The sequence below is a fragment of the Engystomops pustulosus genome, chromosome 7, assembly GCF_040894005.1.
Source record: "Engystomops pustulosus chromosome 7, aEngPut4.maternal, whole genome shotgun sequence".
Taxonomy (NCBI): domain Eukaryota; kingdom Metazoa; phylum Chordata; class Amphibia; order Anura; family Leptodactylidae; genus Engystomops; species Engystomops pustulosus.
The window spans coordinates 60,575,568-60,603,038 of record NC_092417.1 but is presented as its reverse complement, the minus strand read 5'-3'; the positions used below and the strand labels follow the sequence as shown (position 1 = coordinate 60,603,038).

General features: G+C 42.6%; 1 protein-coding gene across 1 annotated transcript; it reads left to right on the top strand.

The window, feature by feature from the left end:
* Positions 1-12,519: 12,519 nt before the first annotated feature.
* On the top strand, positions 12,520-24,217 carry MAPK1IP1L (mitogen-activated protein kinase 1 interacting protein 1 like). The gene is made up of 4 exons (XM_072116117.1): positions 12,520-12,675; positions 17,696-17,723; positions 18,013-19,157; positions 22,464-24,217. The coding sequence occupies exons 2-3, from the start codon at positions 17,700-17,702 to the stop codon at positions 19,117-19,119; spliced, it is 1,131 nt and encodes a 376-aa protein (XP_071972218.1). The 5' UTR covers positions 12,520-12,675; positions 17,696-17,699; the 3' UTR covers positions 19,120-19,157; positions 22,464-24,217.
* The last annotated feature ends 3,254 nt before the right edge of the window (positions 24,218-27,471 follow it).

Genomic DNA, 27,471 nt, shown 5'->3' with positions numbered 1-27,471 from the left:
AAATTGTCCCACTTCGGTGTTTGAGGTGGATATGCGTGTCACTAAGAGCTAAACACAACGGTCGCAGGTCTCCCAGCAAATTCCTCACAATATGGTACTAGCTGCACTACTAATGCCAGCAAGCCCAGCCACAAGCAAACAAAAAAAAGGAAAATATAACGCTATTGTAGGCCTAAGTAAGCCGTTGGGGTTCTCCTATGGCTATTTTGTAGCCTACACTGAAAGCACACTGCTTTGCAAGATGAGTTTGAGCTATAAAATGAAATAAAGGTAAAAAAAAAATAAAACAGCAGACTCTGCCTAATTCTAATCAAACCCCTAATAAATTGTCCCACTTTGGTGTTTGAGGTGGATATGTGTGTCACTAAGAGCTAAACACAACGGTAGCAAGTCTCCCTGCAAATTCCTCACAATATGGTACTAGCTGCACTACTAGTGCCAGCAAGCCCAGCCACAAGCAAATAAAAAAAAATGTATAACGTTATTGTAGCCCTGAGAAGGGCTGTTGGGTTCTTGTACAATCACTCCTGCCTAACACTATTCTAATAGAACACCCTAACGCTTTCCCTGACCAGCAGCAGCTCTCTCCCTAGCGGCATCCAGACACAGAATGATCCGAGCAGCGCAGGCAGGGGCTAGTCTATTCCAGGGTCACCTGATCTGTCCAGCCAACCACTGCTATCGACGTGTAAGGGTACCACGTCATGCTGGGTGGAGTGCAGAGTCTCCTGGCTTGTGATTGGCTCTGTTTTTGGCCGCCAAAAAGCAAAACAGCGGGAGATGCCATTTTCTCGAGCGGGCGAAGTATTCGTCCGAGCAACGAGCAGTTTCGAGTACGCTAATGCTCGAACGAGCATCAAGCTCGGACGAGTATGTTCGCTCATCTCTAGTCTCTACGATTAAGAAAATACCTCTTTTATATAGATTTTTTTACTTTTTCCATATTTTACTGAATAAAAAGTAATTTGGCGATAATGTTAATTTTAGCATCACCATCTTTTCATATGCATAACTTTTTTATTTTTTGGCCGATGAATCTGGTTAAGGGCTTATTTTTGGCGAGAAGAGTTGTTCTTTTTAGTGGTCTTTTTTTAGAGTGTGTAACATTTTTTTTAAATCACTTTTTAGAGCATTTTTTGAAAGGGATTATTTTAAAATGATCTTTTATTAGGAACATTTTTTGTTTTTTTTTCCCTGACGTTTACCGTGCAGGTCCAGTAACAATTCTATTTTATTATACAGATTGTTATGGACGCAGCATTACCAAATATGTGGGGTTCAAGTTCCATACACTGCTCTACAATACTTAATCATTGTAAAGCAGTGTAAACTGTCTGAGCATGCATACGCATGCTCAGACAGTTTACAGTAAGACCCAGAAGGGATCGGACTGCCAAGAACATGCAGCCACGCGGTGGCATCGGAGCTCCGGGATCCGGCAGGCGTCAGGGCCCACCGGAGGATTCTCCGGTACTCCGGTGGGCCAGTCTGACGCTGCCTGTATATATGGACACAGCACAGTACCACTACTTTTATCCTGTATATATGGGTACAGATAAGTAATACTACTCCTATCTAGTATTAGCAATGATAAAGCCTGGTCGATTAATATAAATTGAAGATTTTCCTTTCATATCTGAACACGAAAAGAGGGGCTCCCAGAGGGAGCAGAGGATCAGGCAGAGGTACACCGGCCCGTTTTTTAGAGAACCCTTATCCACTCAGGAACCGAAATCCGAGCCAAGCTCCATCAGTTCCCCCCAAATAATTAATCTTTCAAAGAGGGACCTTAAAGAATCTGAAATGGCGATTCTTTCAAAGGGCCTCTCCTTTGTCCCTACCTCGGACTATGATGCGTTTACCTGGACAAAGGATGTCAACTTATTTGCCCGTAAACTCAAGTGGCAAAAATTCTTTATAAATAAAACTGAAAAATCAAGCAGAGAGCTAGGCATCCCTCCGGATATGGTAGACGATGTCAGGTTATTGGCGAGTCTGGCACATTCGGACCCGGTAGTGGAGGGCCATGGCCCCTTTACCACACTCAAGAACAAAAGTACCAAAATGCCCCCCCAAGGTGACATTTCTTGTATAGATGTTTTTGTGGAGTTAGTTTGTTCGGACCTTAAGAGGATCCAACCCAACAATAAGATCTTTAACTGCACTAAGGAGGAAATGATGGCCTTATGCAAACTTGAAAACGAGAGATCGGTCACGATTAAGCCTTCGGATAAAGGCGGTAATATCGTGATAATGGACACTCCTGATTATGCACGAATGTGTAGGTCCCTACTTAACGATACATCAGGCTATGAACTCTTGAAATCTAACCCTACCAACAGCTACCATAATGAACTTAGGGGTATTCTAGAGAAAGCCAGATCTCAGAGACTCATCAATGACGATGAACTCGAGTTCAGGTCAGCAAGTAAACCAGTAATGCCGACCTTTTATTGTCTCCCCAAGGTCCATAAAGGGATAAGCCCCGTAAAGGGGAGACCAATAGTGTCAGGCGTAAACTCGCTATGTCAAAATGTTGGAGTTTATATTGATACCGTGCTCCGTCCTTTCGTTTCCTCTCTACCCTCTTATCTAAGGGACACCTCTGACCTTTTACGCCATATTGAGGGGGTAATAACGGAACCTAATACCTTGCTCTGCAGCATAGATGTGGAGGCGCTTTACTCCTCCATCCCCCATGACAAGGGGCTGGAGGCAGTGGAGCACTTCCTCTCAACAAGAGGTACCCAATTCCGGGCACACAGTACATTCGTCCTTGATTTACTACAATTTACGCTTACTAGAAATGTGTTTCTGTTTGATGGCCTAATCTTCCACCAGCTCAGGGGTACGGCTATGGGGAGCCCTTGTGCTCCCTCATACGCAAACCTACTCCTGGGCTGGTGGGAGGCCACCCATGTGTTTGGGGACAACCCACCCGTAGGCGTTGAGCAGATCGATATGTTTTTACGGTATATTGACGATATATTCGTCCTTTGGAGAGGAGAGGCATCGGAATTCAAACAGTTTGTCGAAACCTTGAACCATAACCATATAGGGCTCCACTTCACATGTGAGAGTCACCCTATCAGCCTCCCCTTTCTGGACGTCCTCATTACAAGATCGCAGGATGGGGCACTTCATTCTTCCATTTATCGCAAACCGACAGCGACGAATTCGCTGCTTAGATGGGACAGTCACCATCCCTTCCCACTTCGGAGGGGAATCCCCAAAGGACAATATCTGCGAGCACGCAGAAATTGTAGCTCCCAGAAAGAATTTCAGAGACAGGCTAACGACCTCAGGGCTAGGTTTCGTGATCGAGGCTACCCAGATGAGTTTCTGAGGGAGGCCTACCATAATAGTCTGGGTGCCAATCGGACTGACCTTCTACGGGGATCACCCAAAGCTAAAATGGATAAAACTGAGAATATACGTATGATAGCCTCATTTGATAACGGTTCTAAGGAGGCTCGGGCCATCCTGGCAAAACACTGGCCCATACTAATGATGGACCAGGACATCAAGAACCTAGTGGGGTCATTCCCTCAGATCACCTTCCGCAAAACTCGTTCCATTAGGGACAGAGTAGTAAAGAGCCATTATGTGGCCCCAAAACCAGAAGGAACATGGCTTGATAGACGGCCCACAGGGAGTTTCCGCTGTGGTGGCTGTATAGCCTGCCCCTTCATTCAGACGGGAAAACTCTTTCACAGTAATGTCACTGGAAGGTCGTTCAAATTGAAGGACTTCATTAACTGCAAGAGCACTGGTGTCATTTATAAAGTAACCTGTGTCTGCGGTCTCGAATACGTGGGCAAAACCTTTAGGGAACTACGTAGAAGAGTGGGTGAACACCTAGGCGACATTCTGCACAAGAGGGACAAGCCACTGTCTAATCACGTGGTAAGGTACCACAATGGTGACGCCTCAGTGTTGCACTTTATGGGTATCGAACGGATCCCCCCCCCGGTACGAGGAGGTAACTGGGACAAGACCATCTTGCAGAGAGAGGCGAGGTGGATCTACACACTCGATACTGTCCACCCAGGGGGTCTAAACGAAAAACTAATCTTCACACCCTTTCTATAAATACGGATCACTTCCCTATCAGTGGTGTAAAATTCCCCCTCAACGTATTCCCCACCTTACTAGGTTACATTTAAATCAGTGCACTTATACCTCTGGTTTGATGTACTTGCGAGGTTGGGGCTAATGGTAGAAATGACACAGGTATTTGTTCCTCTGCCCTCCCTGTGCTTATTGTCTCTATATCCTTATGCTGTTTAAATCCTAGTCTGTTTGTCTTTCTTCTCTGTTACAAAGAATCGCTATGTTCCAAGTGGTTTCCCCGCCCCTTTGGAGACGGGCGGCTGAACGTTGCTAAGGCAATGCATTGTTTACTTAAACCTCCCCGCAGTTTTCGGCGCATGCGCGCCAAATATATGTCGCACTCCGGACAGAAATATGGGCTGTCAGATGACAGCATCTGTCGGGCGTTCTCACTGTGGTCCGCCTCACCTAGTGTGTCGCGGCCCAGGAGTATGCACCAATAGAAGTCGCAGCATGGCAGCGCGCCCAATTACAAGGTAGCTGGGCGGGGTTTTAGGTTTAAAAGACCGGAAGTGCTTTCAGGCCGGCGCGATTACAGAGCCAGCCTGCAACATGTCAGTCTCCTGATCCACCACCAGGATCGGAGACTTGCAGCCTTTTTTCCTGTTAAGTGGGTCAATTTGCTAACAGCAGTCCCACCTTTTCCCCTTTTTTATGCATGCCGCTGTGCGCTCGGTCTGCTAGGACGACAGCAGACTGAAGCATCCTTTGCATATACATTCCCTCTGAAGAGTACCCACGAAACGCGTCAGGGATTATGGCGTTTGATAGGGGGGCATGCTGAAGTCCAACAGGGACAGCTGTGGACTGCCCTTGTAAGGGCGGGAGTCTTAAAGGGGTTGTCTAGGGCCAGACCGGCATTCTCTCCTGGTACCCCCGATATTCCACCCCTAGGCAGGGCTTACGTCTGAACCACGGTAAGAGTATTGAATACATGATACCTTATCTGTTGACACTCTATATGTAGCATTTCTGCAAGCAGGTATGTTTTGTGACACAATGTCACTGTGATATACCTTAAATTTTAACATATTTGATTAAAAGTTATATTTTATTATTTAGTACACTCACTTATCTCCTAGGCTTTATTTATATTGATTGTTGTGAGTAAATCTTGTTACCCATTGGTTGCTCCTATATATCTGAAACATGGACAGCTTTGTAACATGGAAGTGTAAAACTTGTCAGGGAATCTGTCAGGTGGATTTGGGACACTAAAAAACCACCCAGAGGTCGTTATGGACTGGTGGTTTAGAGTTGCACATCAAGGGCTCTCAGCACCTGCACAGTGCTGGTAGTTGGTACACCTTGGCTTCAACGCACAAGCATTATGGGTACACAGCATGTACTATGGAGCCGGAGTAGTACACCACGGCTTCACTGCATAAGCGTTGTAGGTACATAGCATGTACAGTTCCAGGAAAGCCATAGTAGTGCACCACGGCTTCACTGCATAAGCGTTGTAGGTACACAGTTGGGGTCATTTACAAAGGGCCGTCGGGTTACCCGAATATTACTGTTTTGCGCCGATTTTCCTTAATTTCCCCGGGTTTTTGGCTCACGCAATCAAATTGTGGCGCATCGGCGCCGGCATGCACGCGTTGGAAATCGGGGGCGTTGGTGTAAGAAAACCTGACGGATTCGGAAAAACCGCTGTATTTAAGAAAAAAAAAAAAGTGTCGCTTGACATGCGCTTACCTGCACCCACGATAGCTTGGTGGACTCCAGTGAACTCCGACGGACTTCAGCGCAGCAGCGACACCTGGTGGACATCGGGCGCACTACCTTAGTGAATTGCCAGAAGACCCCAATCCTCCACAGAGAACGCAACGCTGGATTGCGACAGGACCCAGTAAGTAAATCTGCCCCAGTGTGTACTATGGAGTCGGAGTAGTACACCCCGGCTTTGCTGAATGAACGTTGTAGGTACAGAGTGTGCACTAAGGAGCCGGAGTAGTACACCCCGGCTTCATTGCCTAAGCTTTGTAGGTACACAGCATGTACTATGAAGTCGGGATGTTATTCCAGCTTCATTGAAGCATTGAGAAAGGAGGTGTCTAGAGCACCAGATGCGAGTCTGACTGAGGCCATAGATAACAAATATAAGAAGTTACTGGGGCAGATTTACTTACCTGGTCCTGTCGCGATCCAGCGGCGCGTTCTCTGTGGAGGATTCGGGTCTTGTGGCGATTCACTAAGGTAGTGCGCCCGATGTCCACCAGGTGTCGCTGCTGCGCTGAAGTCCGTCGGAGTTCACTGGAGTTCACCAAGCTATCGTGGGTGCAGGTAAGTGCATGTCAAGCGACACTTTTTTTAAAAAAATACAGCGGTTTTTCCAAATCCGTAGGGTTTTCTTACGGCCACGCCCCCCATTTCCGTTGCGTGCATGCCGGCGCCAATGCGCCACAATCCGATCATGTGCGCCAAAAACCTGGGGCAAAACAGGGAAAATCACCGCAAAACAGTAATATTCGGTGGCCCTGGCTTATCATGCCTGATTGTCTTTAATATTGCAATGCAAAATGTAATATATAAGTGTATCACTGAGGTCAGTCATATGGTGCACAAGTCACATTAAAGCTGAAATAGTGGAGGATTTATCAGGTGAGTTTGGGAAACAGATGTACTGTGTTCTTGTGCTTGTTTGTGACCCATCTTTCTAACAACCCCCTTATTCTGCCTATTATGTATACTGGTAGTCACGGCTGAGCCACTTAAGAGAAAGCACCATAAAACCAACCAGACACAATGCAATCTGCTATTGATTTATACTCAATTTTATTTTCTAGTACGGTATTCCAGTCCAAAGTGCTGAACTCCTTGGTAACATCGGTCAGGATCTTCTCCTCTTCAGGAAGATAATCTTCATCTATCAGTACCTATTGAACACCTCTCAGGCCTGTCTTCTTAGGACCCTAGAATGGGGAAAGTGATCACGGCCCCCATAGAAGTCTATGGGACCCTTTCACAGTGTGGTGAGCATATGCTGTCTAACTGTACCGTTGCGGAGCCGGGCGGCTGTCATGCATAATATAGGACTCGTCCTATACTATGTTGTGTTACAGCTTTTAATGGGGAGGGTGAGGAGCACTCACCCCTCCTCTCTCTGCACCTAGCTATCTGCGTATGTATGAGTATATTTTTGTGTACATGAGACCTTGGAATGATGAGCCTCAGCCATAATGCTGAGCATCACCTAACGGCATTGTGGTTACCAGAATACTGATCACCTACTGTCTGCAATTCTCTTTCAAAAATGCTGAACGCCACCTGTGCCACAATTTTCTCCAAGAAGATGTCCACTACCTATTATCCTTCTCAAGAAAGGACCATCTGTCAGCAGCATTGTTCCACCAATGTACATGCTCATATGAACCAACAGGCAGCCAGTTTCACCCTCTCAACTGATGACATCTTTGATAGGTTAAAGACACGAAACAAAGCTATTTATAAAGGTGCCTTTGTGGAAGTACGAAAAGGGCTCACAGGATAAAAGCAAAGACGATGATCAGACTCACATGAGGTCATTTGCATAGATGGTCAACTTTACAAACTGCTTTTGGAATTAAGGCACAGAAAGAAACCCTGACGTTGGCTGTGTGTGACCTCCCGCAGAAATTCTCTTCAGTGAGTCAAACACAGTCAGCATCTCTCTCATTCCTTAGGCAGAGGGTAAGTAAGGTATCTGAGCCACTGAAGAGAAAGCAAGCCCCTTGTCAGATTGAAGAACATGAGTATGCCTGACTTCAACTGAAAGACGCGGATCAGACTCATAGATGATGAGTCAGCCTTCCAAACTGACTATACAAGCATGGAGAGGAGCATTATATGGATAGTTGTACTGCTTTATATTGGCAGTTTTCAAAGATACCACAATGGACAGTACAGTAATACATAATAATATAATGGTTATGGGTGCATCTTCTATGGCACTACCAAAGATAGCGGAGTACAACACTTGGCTAACTCCAGCAGTACCATCAATGAATGCTGCTTATACTGCTGCTTCATTCTGACAGGGGAAAAGGGTTCCCATCCTTTTGATTTGCAGGGTTACCAATGCAGGGAGCTAGCTATACTGTTTCCACCTTATACAAACCTCTTTAAGAGACACAATTAAATGCATTTCGATGTATTTCTATGTATTAAATACTGCATTAAAATGACATTTCTTGCTTAATGAGTTTTTTTTTTGCCTAAAAATATTGATGTAGGATGGGATGACTACACCTGTCAAATTAGCTTTTCTCAGCAGCCTATAAACAAAGAATAGAACATATAGAGCATATAGCTCCATGCTCTGTGTAGTGGCTGAACTGAGTCACTGAACCTTAGCTCCTAATCAGATAAATAGGAGGGAATCTGTGGAAACATAGTATGACCGTTACACAGAGTTCAAAACGCCATGTGTGCCGCCGGCCTTAGGAGTTCCAGTTAAAGGGGTTGTCCGAGTTCTTGAAAAAAAGCTAAAAGTGGCCGGGACAGGGCTGCTTAAAAAAAATAAAGATGTACTTACCTTCCGGTGCCCTCCCGTATCCAGCGCTGCTGTCACTCCGGTCCGGGCGCCATGTAAACAAACATGGCCGCCGGAGCAGCGCTGGATTCAGCTTCCGGCCGGCCGTGGCCGGGCCCGCCTATCCGTCCCTATACACAGCATTGTGTATGGGGGCCGGAAGGTTGTTGGGTCCGGCCGGAACTGAGTCCAGCGCTGCTCCGGCGGCCATGTTTGTTTACATGGCGCCCGGACCGGAGTGACAGCAGCGCTGGATACGGGAGGGCACCGGGAGGCAAGTACATCTTTATTTTTTTTAAGCAGCCCTGTCACGGCCACTTTTAGCTTTTTTTCAAGAACTCGGACAACCCCTTTAATACAAGCACAGCGGTAAGCTATCTGCAGCAGTCCTATTCACTGTCTGTTTATGACACTCCCATAATATTGAACGAGTGCTCTGCTTGACACTTTCAAATAGTTATTTTTTTAAAATCAGATATTTTGTATTAACCCCTTCCCGCTCAGCGGCAGATATATCTGCCGTTGAGATGATGCCGGCTCGGCTCTGGATCGGAGCTGAACTGGCATCGGGAAACACGGGGTGCCGGCTGTAACACATGTGAGCTCCGATCGCGGGTGTGTAACCCGTTTCCCCCACGATCCCTTCCCCCCCCGAACCGTTTTCGGGGGTGCGCAGGTCGTTGCTGTGGCATCACTGGGGTACGATCTGGTGCCCAGTGTTGCCGTCAGGCAGTGCCAGTAAGATGGCATCTGTGACGTCATCTTACAGGCAGAGTGTCAGTGTTCATGTCCCATGGTAGAAAAAGTAAAAATGTGTAAAAAAAAAAATGTTATGCAATAAAAAAAAAAAGTAATAAATCAATAAAAATAAGTCCCATAACATATAAAGAGACATATAACCCAAAAGAAAAGTCTAAATCATAACAAAACCCCCACATATATAGTATCGCTGCGCCCGTAACAACCCGTAGAATAAAAGTTAATCATTATCGAACCCGTACGATGAACGCCGTTAAAAAAAACTGTTAAAAACCCACCAAAAATTATCAATTTTACCTATTCAATCTTACAAAAAAAGCAATAAAAAGTGATCAAAAAACATATATACTCCAGAATGATACCGGTGCAAAGTACAACATGTCCCGCAAAAAATAAGCCATCAAACAGCTCTGTAGCCAAAAAAGTAAAAATGTTATGCCACTTGGAAGACGGTAATGCAAAAATGATAGATTTTTCCCCACATTACGGTTTTATTTGACAAATTTAGTAAAACGTAAGAAAATATATTCAAGTCTGGTATCCCCGTAATCGTATCGACCTATAGAATAAAGATAATATGATTATTGGGATAAACGGTGAACACGAAGAAAAAAAAAAGTCAAAAATCCAGTACAGAATTGATGCTTTTCTACTCCTGCCCTCAAAAACTAGTTCTTATATTTTCAACAATAGGTGATACCAACCCCAAAATGGCAACAATGGAAAAAGCATCTCATCCCGCCAAAAAAAATACCATCACAAGGCTCCAATAACAAAAAAAAGCGACTGAGCCTTAAGCTACAAAATGGCTGCGTCCGTTTCACTGGAAATGCATATGCGATTGTGCTGAGGCCCAACATTCATGTGACCACAGCCTTACGGCGCATCCACACGTTCAATTTTTCAGATGCAGTTTTTGATGCCCAAACCCGGAGTGGAGTTAAAATAGAGGAGGTGCAGCACTTGCTAATGATAAGGCCGCAGTCACACGTACCGCTAGGCATCCGTTTATAACGCGACACTAGCGTACAGGGGGAGGTCCTCGGCCCGAACGCACATGCGTTTCCAGAGAAACGCATGCGATTGGCTTAACAATCGCATGCGTTTCCCTGGAAACGCATGTGCGTTCGGGCCGAGGACCTCCCCCTGTGCGGTAGCGTCACGTTATGAGGGACGCCTAGCGGTATGTGTGACCGCGGCCTAAGGGTGAAGACACACATGGCATTTTTAGGCCGTTTTTAGTTTGCGTTTTTGACAGGTTTGAGCAATTATCTTAACTCAAACTGGTCAAAAACGCATGCGTTTTTAACGATCTGAAAACTAAAAACGGCCTAAAAACGCCATGTGTGTCTTCACCCTTAGTCCTCACCTATTATAATCCACACCTTCTTTTGGTTTCAAAAACTGCATCTGAAAAACTGAACGTGTGGCTGCACCACAAGTTGCGTTTTGGTTGCGTTTTTATTGCATTTGAAACGCTTTACAACAGCTGTTGAGAGGTAATTTGCCTAATTACATTACCGTTTACGTTTGTTAATGCAATGTTAATGCATGCGTTAACAAAACACATACGTTAACTCATTGTTTTGTAAATGGAAATGTTAACAGTGATATAATTAGGCAAATCACCTCTCCTCAGCTGTTGTATATGCGTTTCAAACGCAATGAAAACGCAGGTTGAAACGCAACGTGTGAACGCGCCCTGAGGGCGTGTTCACACGTTGCGCTTTGGTTGTGTCTTAAAACGCATTACAACAGCTGAGAGGTGATTTGCCTAATCACATTACTGTTAACATTTGCATTTACAAAACGCATTGTAAACACAAATGTGTTAATATCATGTTGACAAATGTAAAAGTAATTGGGCAAATCACCTCTCCACCGCTGTTGGAATGCATTTTAAACGCAATGAAAACGCAACCAAAGCGCAACGTGTGAACGCGCACTCAGGGCACTTTCACGCGATGCGTTGTGTCTTGTTTGTGACGCATTTCAAAGGCTTCAACCTTGATCACATGTGTCCACTGCATCTGCTAAAACACTGGGGGACATTTACTTAAAGTGTCGGTGTCTGCATTGGCTTTGTTACCGACCTGCTCTGGGAAAGAAGATACACATGTAATATTGTGGAGCTGTGCAGATAAATTTCTGGCGCCGAGACCATTTTCTGTCCCTGGGACCAAAATCTTTCCCGAGCACCAGAAATGTGTCCAACAGTCCCTGCTAGACCAGTTTTCTTTTGGTCTACTTTCCGCCAGTTTACACCGCCCAAAAAGGGCTGCGACACATATTAATTGTGTCTGAGTTTCCACTCCGCCAAAGCCACGCCCCTTTTCGGAGAAGAGTCGGAGCAGACGGAAAAAGTCATTTTTTCTGGCGCCGCCAGCTAATAAATAGGTCTGAGAGCAGAACATGTGGTGAGAGCGCCACAAAACTGGCGGAAACGCCATAGTAAATGTCCCCCAGTGTAACCTCAGCATGTGATCAAGGCTGAAGCCTTTGAAATGTGTCAAAAATGCATCCAAAAACGCAACGCATTGTGTGAACGCGCCCTCAGGGTAAAGTTGCTTAGTGTTCACTTGATTAAATATTATTACCTTATAGGAGCTCCATCTTGTTTTTTTTTTTTTTTTTTTTGAAAATAGATACACCAAAAAAAAGGTATGGAAACATTTGCACCTCTTCTACGTCTTCAAATACTCACAGCATTGCTCACAACTGATGCTAAAAAACTGATGAAAATAACATAAGGTGTGAGCTGGCCCTTACTTGCAGTGTAACTACTTACTGTGCCGATCTCTCAGCTGAAATTACAACAAGATCGGCCATGCTGCTTATTTTTTCAGCTCATCAAAACACTCTGACTCAGCTTTCTGTTAAAATGAACAATCTGTGCATTATATAATAACTAACTACACATGTGCAATCAACTCCTGATTTTGCCTGCAAAAACTGTATAAAAACTGAATGCAGAAGCCCAGCCTGAGCATTATAGAGGCTTGGCTGTCATAAAAAACAAACAGATGTTTTTCTGTGGAAAAAGTTTCCCCATTAAAGAAGAACTTTTCCAGCATATGTCCTGCTCCTGGAGCTGCTGCAGTGTCGCACTGGCCTCTCCCCTCTCTATATAGAGAGATCCACTAGAGGGTGTAGGGTGTGACACATACTTCAGCCTTTGAACCTGGGCTGGGTGATGAGAGCAGGCTTCCTCTTCCTGGGAGGACCCACTCAACTTTCTCTCTCGGATCAGACCCTGCAGCAGAATACAGGAGACCCTGCTAGTCCTAGAGGTATAGTATCTGCTTGTTACATGTCCTGAGATACTACCCTGTTACAATGTATTCATCCTGTCAGCATGATACACAAATAGTAACAGTGTATATTGAGCTTATATAGCTGGCGGGGAGGTGCATATATCAAGGGTCTCTCCAAAACTGACGGCGCAACTAATTCCTATGTGAAAAACAACTTCTTAAAGGGACAATAAAGGCAATGTACTTAAAGTGATTATCACTAATCCTAGATTGTTTACTGCCAGAGTCTTACTACTGTCTATTCCCTTGATACAAGACCTTCAATGATACAGACCTTACAGATGTGCAAATATTTCCACTAGTAAGGACACCTAAAAGTAAATGCTACAGCTATTGTTCTCTGTTATCAGTTTTTTTAAAATGTTTCTTTTCCACTTATTTATGTTTAAATGCAGGTTTAGTTTCCATTACCCAGAGAACAGATTTCTTCTGGCTCTGTTTTATGTTGTATCTAGCACTGAAGTCTGCTGATCAGTAGGAGTATAGGTCATTAATATTGCTAACCTGGAAATAAAATGCTTGGAGTAAGTTTTGCTCAGTTGGTAAGGCTCTTGTTCTAAACCAGTACTTTAGTGATATAATGGGCTTTATAGTGCCCTGTGATCTAACACAATGACATAAGTGAGGTAATTGTGCCGACTGACTTGGAAATGTGGATTGATCTGCTTCCTCAGTATGTGGGTTTGAAAGGGTTAAAGTGTAGTGACAACACAGATTCAGGGCTAGTTAAACCTGTTGGTTGAAAAACAAATTCCGAGGTCTTGTTTAACAATACCTTTCCATTGAGATAAGGTCACAGCTCCTATCTCCAGTACCAGGTTAAAGATTGGAAAAGCCCTGGAAATGCAAACTTCCCTGAACCTTGTCCTGTGTCTCCTGGGCTGTATCTACAACATAAAGTCTCATGTAATGTAAACTTTACTCATGGATGAATGTAAAGTTTCTGCTGCCTGAGGTAGGCTATAAAACAGCGCCCCTTCAACCCCAATCAAAAGTAATATATCAGGTTATCACAAGGAGGTGAGTGGACCTGCTCTCTTCTCAGCAGCAATGAAAATGTATTATTGGATCCTTGCCACTTGTATTATACTGCCCACTAAGTTTAGCTTCCCAAGGGATAGTGTGGGACCTGCTGATTTTTGTACTCAACAAAATATTGTGACTTTACATAAGGCACTCGAATTGACCTTTTGTGAGTTGGTTAAACGTAATGAAGATGTCATTATTTTTTATTTTTATAAACCCAATCGATCCCTGAAAGTCAGACCATGTGCTGGTCACGGTAATGACTGAGCACAGAGCTTGGGAAAGGAGTCCTTGCATCATGGCAATATATGATGTAAGGAGTCCCTGCTGGCAGGCAGAACAGCAGTGCTGATCATTAATATGATCATTAATGACGTTCAATGCTGTCTGATGCAAGGCCTCCCATCTTGGGTACTGTGCTTGGCTCATCTAATCTGAGCAGCCGATGACCCAGCATAGTCATGTGCCACCGGCCTTGGCTCACTTGTATGGTATTTAATCTGCACACTTTCAGGGCTTCAGCATAAAATTATTTAGCCATCTTCATTGTGTACCCCTTGGGAGGGCTGCCTGAGATCTTAGACCAGTTTTCATGATTAAGTTTGGACTTTAGTGTATCTCCACCACTTCTTATCAAGTACTTGGTCTATGAGACGTATATTATTAGTTTAAGCACTACCTTGTTCGTTGATGCTGAAGAGTCAATGAGCCAGTCTGAAGAGTCCTGCATCTTTTCGTCCCGTGGGCATGGACTTGCTAGTGTTGGAAAGATCACACTACACATGAAAAAAAAATGTATTATCTGGTTACCCAAAGTAAACAAGGTGTTGTTGTTGTATGGGATTTCCATAAGATAATAAAGGATATTCTTAGAATACATGTCACTATGAAGATGGATTGCATGTAAACTTAAAGAAGTACTGATAGTTTGAAGCCTTCTATTTCTAGCATGTACTAAAGGTGCCCCACAAAAAAAAAAAAAGTTGCTTCGTGACATACCTAAGTGCGATATGTTGTTGACATCACTGCATTTACAATTAGATTCCGACCTACAGAGAGCTGCCATTTGTGCAAGGCTACACCCAGCCTGTGAATGATTACTCAAAAGACTGATAATACAGGCAGTCCCCAGGTTACATACAAGATAGGTTCTGTAGGTTTGTTCTTAAGTTGAATTTGTATGTAATTGGAACTGTGTATTTCATTCTTTTAGTCTCTTTGACAATTGGATTTTAAAAAATGTTGGGTTGTCATAAGAACCAGGTTTAACAATAAAAACTTAATCGCAGATAATTTCATAACTGTTAAAGCTGTTTATTGCAGCCTACGTACAGAAAATTATCAACATCCAGAGCTCTGTTTAACTAGGGGTCATCTGTAAGTTGGGTGTTCTTAAGTAGGGGACCGTCTATAGCTGGTGAAGGAGGGAACATTCTAGCGCTGGGGATAATAATAATAATAATCTTTATATAGCCCCATCAAATTCCGTAGTGCTTTACCAATAATAGGGGAAATATACAAATATAATAATACATTACAAAGAACAAACCGTCATATGGAACAATAGGAGTGAGGGTCCTGCTCACAAGAGCTTACAGACTATGAGGATGAGGGGGTGACACAAGAGGTTGTATAATGGTCCAGCCATTCTTTATAAGGGATCAATACAAAATAATTTAATAAATAAAAACTTCTGCTGCTTGAACCAGCCACCAGCCGCCATCTTATTTACAGGTTCCAAGGTGAAAGACTGCAGAGAAGCCTGGAGCTTGGTATATATCTGCTGTTTGCCGAAAAATAGACGGGAGATCGGACATAGGAAGGGAGAGTTGACGTTTCATGTAGTTAGCTAGTGTGTGAGGCTTGCCTAAAGAGATGGGTTTTAAGAGCATGTTTGGAGGGTGGGTATTAGTCTGATAGTTCAGAGGAGGGCATTCCAGAGAATCCGAGCAACTCAGGAGACATCCTGGAGACGTGCATGAGAGGTTCGAATTTGGGATAATAGGATCAGATGGAACAAAAGGTAGCATTTATAGAACCTGCATGCCATTGATGAGCATAAGAATGTTATCCTAGAAGCATGTTTGGAAATTGATTCTTTCTATAAATATGTGGTATTTGTAAAAAAAAAAAAATAACTTTTCCAAGTTTCCTACTTGTAGCATCATGCATCCAACTTTCTTGTAGATTCAATGGGGGAATTTTATTATAAATATTAATACATGTCACTCCACCATGCAGAACGAAAATGTAGTAGGTGCATGAGTAGGATGCCAATCCTTATTTCAATACATTGTATAAACTCAGCCCTCAGAGGTTCAATTGCAAATATTCTTCATTAAAGCAATACCGATTGGCAATCCACATCTATTATTTAGTTTCGGTCTATGTTAGACCTTCTTCAGAGACACAAATTTTGGTGGGTAGAGATGGAGAAAAGAAAGGCAGCCCAATTGTGATAGACAAGTGTCTTATGTATTGCAGCACCTCATAAGACGCTTATCTATCCCAATTGAGCTGCCTTTCTTTTCCCCATCTCTACCCACAAGCAATCGTGTCTCTGAAGAAGGTCTAACATAAACCGAAACGTTAATAAATACATGTGGATTGTCAAATCGGTGATGCTTTAAATGAACTACTACTGAGTTTATACCGTTTTTTTGGGGGAAATTTATTAAGACTGGTGTTTAAAATGGCAGTCTTAATAAATTCCCTCATCTATTAAGGGGCTCTGGCCTCTTAGAAGATAATACTATCATCTCTTCCAGGATGGACCTGTTTAGACCAGATCTGGTCTACTATAGTCCCCATCAGTTTTACAAAAAGCATAGGAATTGACTGTGATGGGGAGATTTGCTTGCCTTCTAACCAAGAATTTGAAGGATTAGGCATGACAAATCTCCCCCAGAATTTCTTGTGATTTCCTGCATAGCACAGCCCCTGCTGTGATCACCTATTGAAGTAAGATTGCGTGTACACCATACATCAAAATGCACAGAATTGTGCAATGCAAACGCCACGACCATGACCTCTGGGTTTTTTTTTGTAACCCATTTTATAAGTGGTCACTTCAGGATGATCTCTACTACATCTCAAGTAATACAGGATTGTCTATGTTGCTTGTAGGTGTAATAAATTTCATATCAAATTGTAATAATAATCTTTATATAGCGCCATCATGTTATCTAGCGCTTTACAAATCATAAGGGACAAATATAATAAAACATGACAGAGCATAAACATTCGTATGGAACGAAAGGAGTGAGGTCCCTGCTCGCAAGAGCTTACAGTCTATGAGGAAGAGTGGGGTAACACAAGAGGTAAAAAGACTATATAATGGTCCAGCCATTCTTCATAAGGGAATAGAACAAAATATAATATGCCGTATATACACGAGTATAAGCCGAGTTTTTCGGCACAATTTTGGTGCTGAAAATTCCCCACTTTGTTTATACTCGGGTATAAACTCCGTACTCACCATTCCGACGGCCCGGGCAGCTCCTCTTCTATCTTCATGTGCGCAGCAGGTCAGCGTCTCTTCTTTCTTCAAGCCAGCGTCAAGTCTGCGAAGGCTTTGAGATGTCAGCCGCTGATGTCAGCTGCTGCTATCTACTACACCTGGCAAGCCAGGCTATATACTGGGACTGTGACCTATGCATTTACCACCCTCAGCTTATACTGGAGTCAAAACGTTTTTCCAGGGGGTTTTTTGTGTGTTAAAATTAGGGGTCTCGGTCGGCTTATACTCGAGTATATGCGGTAATAAATAGAATTGTATTGGATATTGCAGCTACACTTCTTAAGAATGGGTGAATCACTAAAACCTTGGAATTCAAAGAAACTATCCTATCCCCAGATGCTTATTTTTCATTATAATTAATTTTTTTTGTTTTTGGTTAATCTTTTCTGTTATTGTTATGCAAGTAATGATAAATTAACAATTTAACATTTTTTTTTTCATGTCTTCTAGTGCAATGTCGGGAACAGATGACTTTTCGGTATGTGATGTTTGTTATGCAGCTAAACTGTTATTTGATGTAGTTTATTAATGTATATGGAAGTTTTATAATTCTCATATGTGTGTGTGTATATAATGAACACTTGGAGTTATCATACTATTTTCACTTACGTTAAAATTTGTCCCTGGCACTTGTGACAACCAGTGATGCCCTGAATAAATATGGGCAGTCGGGTATAGTAAACACCAAGCCAAACAGGGGCACTTAACTGCAGTGATGACATACTTTGTTTCATCTATGTAACAGATGTATCTTCCTTTCTCAATAGCTGGCAGATGCCTTATCAGATACTACTCCAGCAAAGTCTAAGAATGTAAATCAACCAAGTCCTTGGGGCACAAATCCATCTGCTCCTTCAGCTCCTGGTTTTGCACCTTACGGACAAGGCCAAGGAGTAGGACCATATTCTAGTGGTGGATCTCAGCCATCTGGTGCACCATCGCAGCCATACCCATCTGGGCCTCAGCCAGGAGCACCATCGCAGCCGTACCCATCTGGGCCTCAACCAGGAGCACCATCGCAGCCGTACCCATCTGGGCCTCAACCAGGAGCACCATCGCAGCCGTACCCATCTGGACCCCAACCAGGAGCACCATCGCAGCCGTACCCATCTGGACCCCAACCAGGAGCACCATCGCAGCCATACCCATCTGGACCCCAACCAGGAGCACCATCGCAGCCATACTCTTCTGGGCCTCAGCCAGGAGCCCCAACACACCCATACCCATCAGCACCTCAGCCAGGAGCCCCAACTCATCCATATTCATCTGGACCGCAGCCAGGAGCCCCAAGTGCACCTGCAGGTCCTTCTGGGCCTTACCCAGGAGCTGCTCCTGGACAACAACCTTCTGCACCAAATGCCCAATATCCTGCAGGTCCTACTGGACCCTATCCAGGAGCACCTGCTGGACAGCAACCAAATGCTCCATTCCCTTCACAGCCTGCTGGGCCTTATGCAGGAATGCCAACTGGGCCACAACCAGGGGCTCCCACAGGGCACTATCCTAATGCACCTGGGCAATATCCAGCTCAGTATCCTTCAGGGCCCGCTGGACTGCCAGGACTTTATCCTAACCCTTCTGGAGCTCAAGGTCCACAATATCCAAGTGCTCCAGGACAAGGTGGATCTTATCCTGCTCCTTATGGCCAATCAGGTCCTGGACAGGCATCATCTTGGGGCTCTAATCCATGGGGATCACAGGGTGGCCAATACCCAGCAAACCCAAATCTTCCGTACCCATCCTCTAGTCCTTTCCCAAATCCTGGTGCTGCTTCATCTGTGCCATGGGGTTCAGTGCCTCCAGGTCAGTGGGGACCATCCACTTCATTTCCTGGAGCTGGAGGATCAAATCCTAAACCTGGCTCATATCCATAAAAATGGCTGTTTCAGTGGATGTCTCCGAAACCCATTTAGTGAGTATGTTGTCCGTATGATATTGTCCTTTGCAATGTGTGCATTTTTTTTTTTTTTTTTTTTTTTCCATTAAAAGCAAGTAATCTGTTGTTATGTTTGCATGGTATGGCTTGTTGGAACTGCAAAGTATACATTGGATTGAGACTCAAGTTGGTCATACACATAAGTCCTTCAAATGAACTGAATTCTTGAGGAGTGGGTAACATGAATGACTGTTAGTGACGTTATCCTGTTTGACGCATGTACCACATGCTGAGCATTGCTATGTATAGGGGAGTCGGGTAATATGGCTGTTAGCCAGATATGTACAATCGTAAGGTTTTCTAGTCAATGCGGCACACGTATCCTTTGCGGGAAAAAAAAAAACTTCAGCTAACTCTGATTTGCGTGTGGTGTTTTTTTTTTTTTTTTTTTTTGTCCCCTTCATGAGTTGTAAAGATAATTATTTTATAATTCTAGTCAAGGAGCTCCAGCCTTTAAAGGGACCCTGTCAGCACACTAGCCCCCAAAAGTATCTTTATGTGTTATGCACATCGCCTCTACGCCTTTCTGTCATATTCATTGGGTTTCAATGTGCTTTTATTCTATTGTAACCTTCAGTCAGAGGGAGGGCTGCTCATCCAGGCAGTCAGCAGCTCCACCTGACTGCCTGCTCCCAGCATTGTGCTTGCCAGCCCTGCCTCCTAATGCCAAGTTCATTCTCCAGCAATCTAAGACTCCTGTGCCTGTACAGTGCACCTGTGACTTTGGAGCCACCACTGCATGCACTGTGCCAGCTTCACGGGCATATTGCGTGATACCGCATCACTCAGAAATTGGAGAATTACTGGAGCATTGGGGGGCAGGGCCAGGGCCGGCGCTATGGGTAGGCAAAGGTGGCAATTGCCCAGGGCCCCTTGAAAATGGAGAATCTCTTCTTTCAAATGAATTTAGAATTTTGTTTCTAGGTGCTATGGATCCAGAGCTATTCAGGTTTAAAGTGAGAATTTCAGGTGCCATTTTTATATATAAGAATCACTCCCAACGTCAGTTTAACAGTTAATATCTCCATTTTCCTGGCACTTAGAAACACATATTTGGATTCATTTAAAGAGGAGACTCTCTTCTTTCATAGGAAAAAACATGTGAGGTTCTGTGTCACAGAGCCAGAGATACAGCCCCCTCAATGTACCCCCCTCCAGATTCTTAGCCATCAGGCTACAGGGAGAATTTGCTGCACACAGGTGCTGCTGCACTTTATATATTACTACATTTTAAGAAGGGATAATATCAACTAATGTTCATGTTTTTAACCCTTCTCTATGCAGAACTATCTGAGAACACACTTTCTCTCTTACTGCCTTTTATTTTGTGATAGTTTTTTTTATTGGTAAAATTGACTGATACGATGAACATTCAATCCTCTTCGCCTAATGTGACTACACCGTGACCAGAACATGTCCATAAAGTTATATGTAACACCAAAAACACACATGTTCTGGAATAAAGTTTTTATTTCCCACCATCCTCCATTATTTACACCTATATTATGTTCTCACTCAAATTCTTATGAAGCGCGGAGGGATCTGTTATTGTGTGGATAATACATTGGTGCACATATAAAAGTGACTTTTATTATCTCATTAGCTTGGATTATGGATATATAGTTATTTATTTGGGTGACCATTGTGTAAGGGATCATACAGTGATAGATGTGTGTGACGCTCAGTGCAATTTTCTGCAGTTCCCTGTGCTGCATATTTTGGTGAATATCCACATGTGGGGTCTGTATGATCTCCTCACATCTTACTGGTTTAGGAAAGTATATTTTCTTTATATAAGTATCTGGATTTGTACATATTTTAGAGGAAATTTTGAATGTTAATTGCCAAATGCATCGCCTGGTTGTCTGATTTCAAAATTCTATAGGTTTTATGGCGCCTTTACTTTTTATTCTGTTTTATTGATATATTTTGCAGGTTGTGACTGTCTAAAAATTTCTAGCTGAAAAGCAGATATAGATTTTCTTTTTGGAACAAATTTTTTGCCATCAAAGTCAAATTTTAAGTATTTTTATAAAATGTTTCAGTTTGAATCAAAATTGCATGAAGGCGCCTATGTCTGTAAACTCTTTGATGCAATTTTGAAAACGGGGCAAGTGTCTGCTTTCAGACAATATCGGTCCCTGTCCCCAATGGGCCTCACAGTCTAATCCACCTACCAGTAATTTTTTGGAGTGTGGGAGGAAACCGGAGGAACCAGTAGAAACCCACGCAGACACAGAGAGAAGATACAAACTCTTTGCAGATGTTATCCAGCGCTGCAAGGCTGTAGTGCTAACCACTGAGCTACCGTGCTGCCCATCAATCTCCCTATCATCTATCTCCTATAAAATTCTCCAAAATTACATTTTATTTTACCTTATTAAAGGGAGCCTCTTGCTGACTGTGACTGCTCATAAAATAGTTTTATTTTGGGGCCCCACTTTTAGTTTTGCCCAGGGCCCCACTTTGTCTAGAACCGGCCCTGGGCAGGGCTGGCAAGCACAATGCTTGAAATGGGGAGAGCGAATGGCAATTGGAGTGTAGCTGCTTGACTGCATGTTACAATAGTATAAAAGCGGATTTCTCATGAGTGCTGACACCTATGAATATGACAGATGGTTGTCCGGGGGACTTGCATAATATGTAAGGTACTGCTATGTTGGTAGGCTTAGGGGGGAGGCTCGTGGGCTGACAGGTTCCCTTTAGATCACCCCTTTAGACCCCACAGAACACAAAAACAAGGGGTCCGATGGGCTTTGTTACTTTCAGAGAGTGACGAGGAGTCCGACGGAAGTAAGTGGGACCTCATTGGACCCCTTGTTTCATCACTGAGATCAGCAAATTAGGCCCTATACTGTGGATATGGCCTAACTTCTGTTTGTGGGAAAACCCATTTATGTCACTTATGACCATATGATATTTTAGTTTTTCTAATTAGCAAAAATGTCTGCATTTTTTTCCTGTCAACATGGGGTGTACATAAATGTGCAAAAAAACCTTTTGATCATAACAATTGACTGCAATGAGTGAAAAATTGAAATGGGTCTGAATACTTTCCATAACACTGTATGGATCATATATATATTGCATCACACATGAGAGATGACTGATCCTTTATGTATATTACACCATATGTGTGGTGGTGTTTAGGTTAAAATGATGCTACTATAGAACACATTAAATCAAAATATTTTTAGAGGAAGGACTAGATATTATATTTTTACTTAGTATATGTGGCATCTAAATATTGTGATTTTATATATTTTATTTTTTTTTCCCTAGATTTCCTTGTATTGAAGAAAAACTCCCCATGAATAGAATATGGATCCAGGTCGATGAATGACCAACAACCAAGATAATCAGATGCCAAAGAGAAATCTGTCCCAAACAATGGAGGATGTGAACCCAGCTACATCAGATCTGCTTTACTGTTCTCTTGTGCCAATATTGTAATGCTGTGGACACTCCTCCAATTTCTTTACATAGACACTATATTGCTTTTTGTACAGATTCTAAGAAGATATATTTGGATACAGAGATAATTCTGAAGGTTTTTTTTTGTATACCTTGTTTATGTTAGCCTTTTTTGGATATATGGTGACTAGAAATCCACTTACACCTTTTTCTATAAACCAAGAGGCTTTGGTGCTCTGTAGATGAACATCTTGTGGTTCTTGTTATTATTTGAAGCATTGTACTGGAGATGAACATGACTAGGTAGGATTACTGGACTTCTTGCTTTAGCCTCTTTGTTTTTGGAAATTGTGAGGGTTTAATATGGCTGACCTCCTCTAATAAAAAAAAATATATACATATAAACTGTATGGTATTCCCCATCTTTACCTTTTTTAAATTAGATTTACAGTTCAATTCATAAATTCTGTATCATTTATATCCAGGAAAAAGATCAAAAAATCCTTATTTGTCACAATGTATTTTTGTTAGATGCACCATCACAGGAGAGAAGGTGAATTGTACATTTTCCATTGAAATTAATGGGTTGTCTGTGTGCTTCATAGCTGATAGATGGGCACCTTCCTATTAACATATGATCCCCAAATATGATTTTGATTGGGGCTTTTCTATACCAGACACTTCTTTTAAAAATCCCCATTTGAGTTTTTTTTTTTTTTTCTTGTGATCTTTTTAGTAGTATAAGGCTCCATATGCCTAGAAATTAGAAATAATAAACTTTAAAAATAAAAGAAATACTTTTTGTGTTTTCAAACTCTATTTGATGTTAATACCAATGTTTATATCTATTTTACATATTTAGCCTCTCATGTTTTGTTTAGATCCTACGCTACATACAATAATAGTGCAATGGAATAGCCGTGCACACATTACACCTCCTTCTTATTGATTTGGCTGTGTAATACACCACATAGACTTAAATAGTCCAGTAAATGTTAATTTTTTTTTTTTTTTGTGTAGTAGGCATAACCTCACTGCATGAAAATATCACTGTATCCTAATATTGCTATTAATTGCATACTGTTGTTTCAAAGCTATATTTGGTTCAACAGAAAGTGGGTTAAAGGGTGTATATGTAATATATAGGCACATATATGGTTGTGTTAGAGATCTAAAATATTACCTGGCCCATCCCATATATTTATGAAAAATAAATCTGATTTAGCTCCTCTTGTCAATGAGTTGTATCTGCAATACCAGCTACGGCCATGTACACAAGAGGGGTTCTATTAATGCAAAAGAGTAGCTGCGCCCCCCCCCCCCCTTCCTTCCTCTGAACTTCACTACAGATCTACTGTGGGTTACTGGCAGGTTCACATCTCTCACTAACAAGTATTTATTGTGTGGTGTGAAAGAGGTTTAACACATTATATTATTGCTTTGTTATTACCTAGGTTTTATGGTTTATGTTCATATATATTTCTGGGTTTTAATATATTTAGTTTTTTGTGGGATTGTGTTTTATGATGGCAATAGAGCAATGAGAAATCTGCTTCTGCTGTACATGTCATGAATAGATTTAGTGGATTTTATATAAATAAAGGAACCAGAATTCAGCATGACATTCCCGTCTTGTTATCCTTTCTAGGGAGCAGAGTGGATTTAATGGGGTACTCCAGAGCTTTAATAGTTAATAACTTCTCATTACTTTTGAACATCATTGAGTTGGAATCTGACATGCAGACCTCTCACCAATTGGCACTGTGAAATATGCCTACAAAGCACAACAGCCTTTAAAGACCACAGGTACCCCCTCCCCCCCCCCCCCCTTGCATAGACCTATAGGAGAGATATTTCAGTCCATTAAAAAAAAACATAAGGGGCCAAAAGGGGGCAAGTTTTCAGAAGCCGGGATTCACAAGTGACTGACGTTCTGTGCCGGCACTTTCTCTAGCTTCGACTGCTATCGTTTTAATGGACTGTAATAAATGAAGACTTTGGTTATTGGTGTGTGCAGCTCTTTTTCTACTACAGACTGTTTTGCTATAGCTAAGCATTTCCTGGATTTATCTTGAACAACCTCATCTACTTCGTGTCCACGGTCAGTGTCCACGGTCAGTGTCCAGGTTCTACATTACTTGGTGCTTCATATATCTATATTCTGTTTGGGGTAGTAAGGGAATCTGTTTTGACCATGTTGTAGCATCTGTTTACTTTCTGTTTGAAGTTAGTAGCAGAATGACTTTTATAACGTGATTATTAATCCAGGTCTGCAGCTCATGCAGTTGTTAGTGTCACCACTGCTGTTCAGCTGGCAACATTTTACATGACAGAGATGGCAGTGGAAATGGCTTCCTACCACTCGCTCCCATTTAACCTTGTTGATTGTGACTACCACCCCCTTAATGAAAGAGAGAAGACATAAATAAAATGTGGACACACCAATGCTGACATTGCACATGTATGGGGTGGAGGTGGGGGGTTCTTATTATTGCATAGTAGTTGCATATTGAGGGGGCTGGTGGTAACTCCTTTTTAAGTTCCAATAGACCATTTTCTGATTACCAATATAACAAACTCCAGTAGTAATGTATTGTACTGTATTATGGAGGTCAACATGACAGTGAACCTACAATGTCCAGCTGGAGGCATAACAATGACGGTAGACCTATAATCACCACAACAGATTGACTACAAAAGCTTAAAGGTTTTACTGTATATTTTATTAACGTTGGAGGAAACTGGAGTACCTGAGGAGAAAGTATAAACTCCATGAAAATGGTGCCCCGAATGGATTGATACCCATAAACAGGACTACAGTGCTGGAAGGCCGCAGTGATGTAGAGTTGGCCACTGTGCTGATTGTAAGAGGGATTATCAGGATGGTAATGTCCAGGAGTAATACATCAGGAGGATGAAGATTACATATGCTGTAAGAAGAACACAATAAAAGATGTCCTAACAAGGACAGACCGCAAATAACCATGAGATACACATTGATCATAAACATTATTTCCGGGATTTGTTTAATTTTGGTTGGTATAACGGGCTACAGAGGCGCCCTTCGTACTTCATGTTGTAGCTGTCTCCGTCAGTAGCTAGTATGCAGGGCGGATTATGGGGCGGGCTCACAGGGCACATGCCTTTGGGCCCCCACCAAGTGTGGGCGCTTTTGGCCTCCCGGATCTCCCACTATATATGTGGGTCTGGTTCCCTGACTTCGCTGAACCAGATGCTAAAGCTGCAGCCGGACCAGAATACTGGGCGGTAGCCAGTAAACTTTCCCTTCTCTGCCGGAGACCACACACTGGGGGAACGGAATAAGGAAGGTTTTATTTTTTTACTTGGGCAATTTATATTGATACACCTAAAATAAAAATGGTTGGTGATATCTACTTCCTGTTTGTGGCACATTAGTATATGGGAGGGGGGAAAATTTGTTGGATTCGCATCTCCCTCTTATGGAGAAGCACAATAGGTAGTTAAAGGAATAGTATACATTTTACAATATTATTCCTGAGCTGAAATACTGAGGCTTTACAGAGGTTCTATGTATATGTTCTGTAATACATATGAACAATCTACCGTAAGTACCTGCTGTGTACATAGAGAGGTATACCTGTCAAATTTTAATGAATTTACTTTTTAGATACAGCAAACAGAGAATAGGGTAATGACAGAATTAAGTTAAAAAGTGCTGGCTGACACAATTACTTTGACAGGAACCATCCTATTTTTATAACACATTTACATTTTCATTTCCCTCTGTACTAACAGTGCACATCCCTGTGCTGCTCCTCATCACCCCGTTAAATGGAAGAATCCCACTAGAGGGCGATCATGCACTGCATGGTGTATGCGGCTGGACACGCACACTAATAGAAGAAAGTTGAAGTTGCTATTTACAGCCAGTGATTTTGGTATGGTAATAATTATTTCCAATGGAAAAAGATTTCAGAATGTAGTAACATTTCTATATATTTGTTTGGTTTGTCGTGCGTCACATTGTAGCCATACTGCTACCAGGTTCAGTACTCTTTTCCCATTGCAATTTTTCTATGTTTTTTTAGGGGGCTGGATCAGAACAAATATGGTGACATATTTTGTGGTTAAAAGGACAGTATATCTGGATATTATGGGGCATATTTACTTACCCGGTCCCTCGGAGTTCCCGAAAGTCCATTGTCCGTCCGGAATGCATTCAGCCGCAATTCACTTAGATTGTGCCCCCGATTTCCTGCATCTGTCGCTTCCTCGCTCAGGTTCGCCGGAGTTCACCATCTTCCTGTGGCTTGCGACACAATTTTGAAGTTAAATCCCGTGGTTTGTCCGAATCTGTCGGATCATCCGATGCCCCCCCCCCCCCCCCGATTTGTGTCACGTGAAAGCCAAAATCCGATCGGGTGCGCCAAAAACCCCTTTTGAATCCCTTTCCCAGCGGCGCAAAATGGAAATGTGAAACAAATTTCAAATACGTACTAGCCCCCAGAAGTTGTCTGACTGCTCCATACATACTGTCAACACGTGTGAGGCTAGAGGGAGTGGTACTATTACTACATTAGTATGGAAATAATTATAGATGTCATACAATGGCTTCATTCACACATACATAATTTAGTTACATGCTCATTTTCAGGAATGGATGATCACACGTATGCTGTTTTAAAGGGAATGAGGTCACTCATTTAAACCACATATTACTTTATTGTATTCTGTTTTTTTATTTTCTGTAGATATTTTAAATTTTATTTAGTAGTCAAAGTAGTGCTCCCATTGTAGCCAATAAAGTAACAATGCCCCCACAATAGACTCCAGTGTAACAGTGCCCCCAAAGTAGCGAATATAGTCACAGGGGTCAAATAGTAGCTAAAAGTCA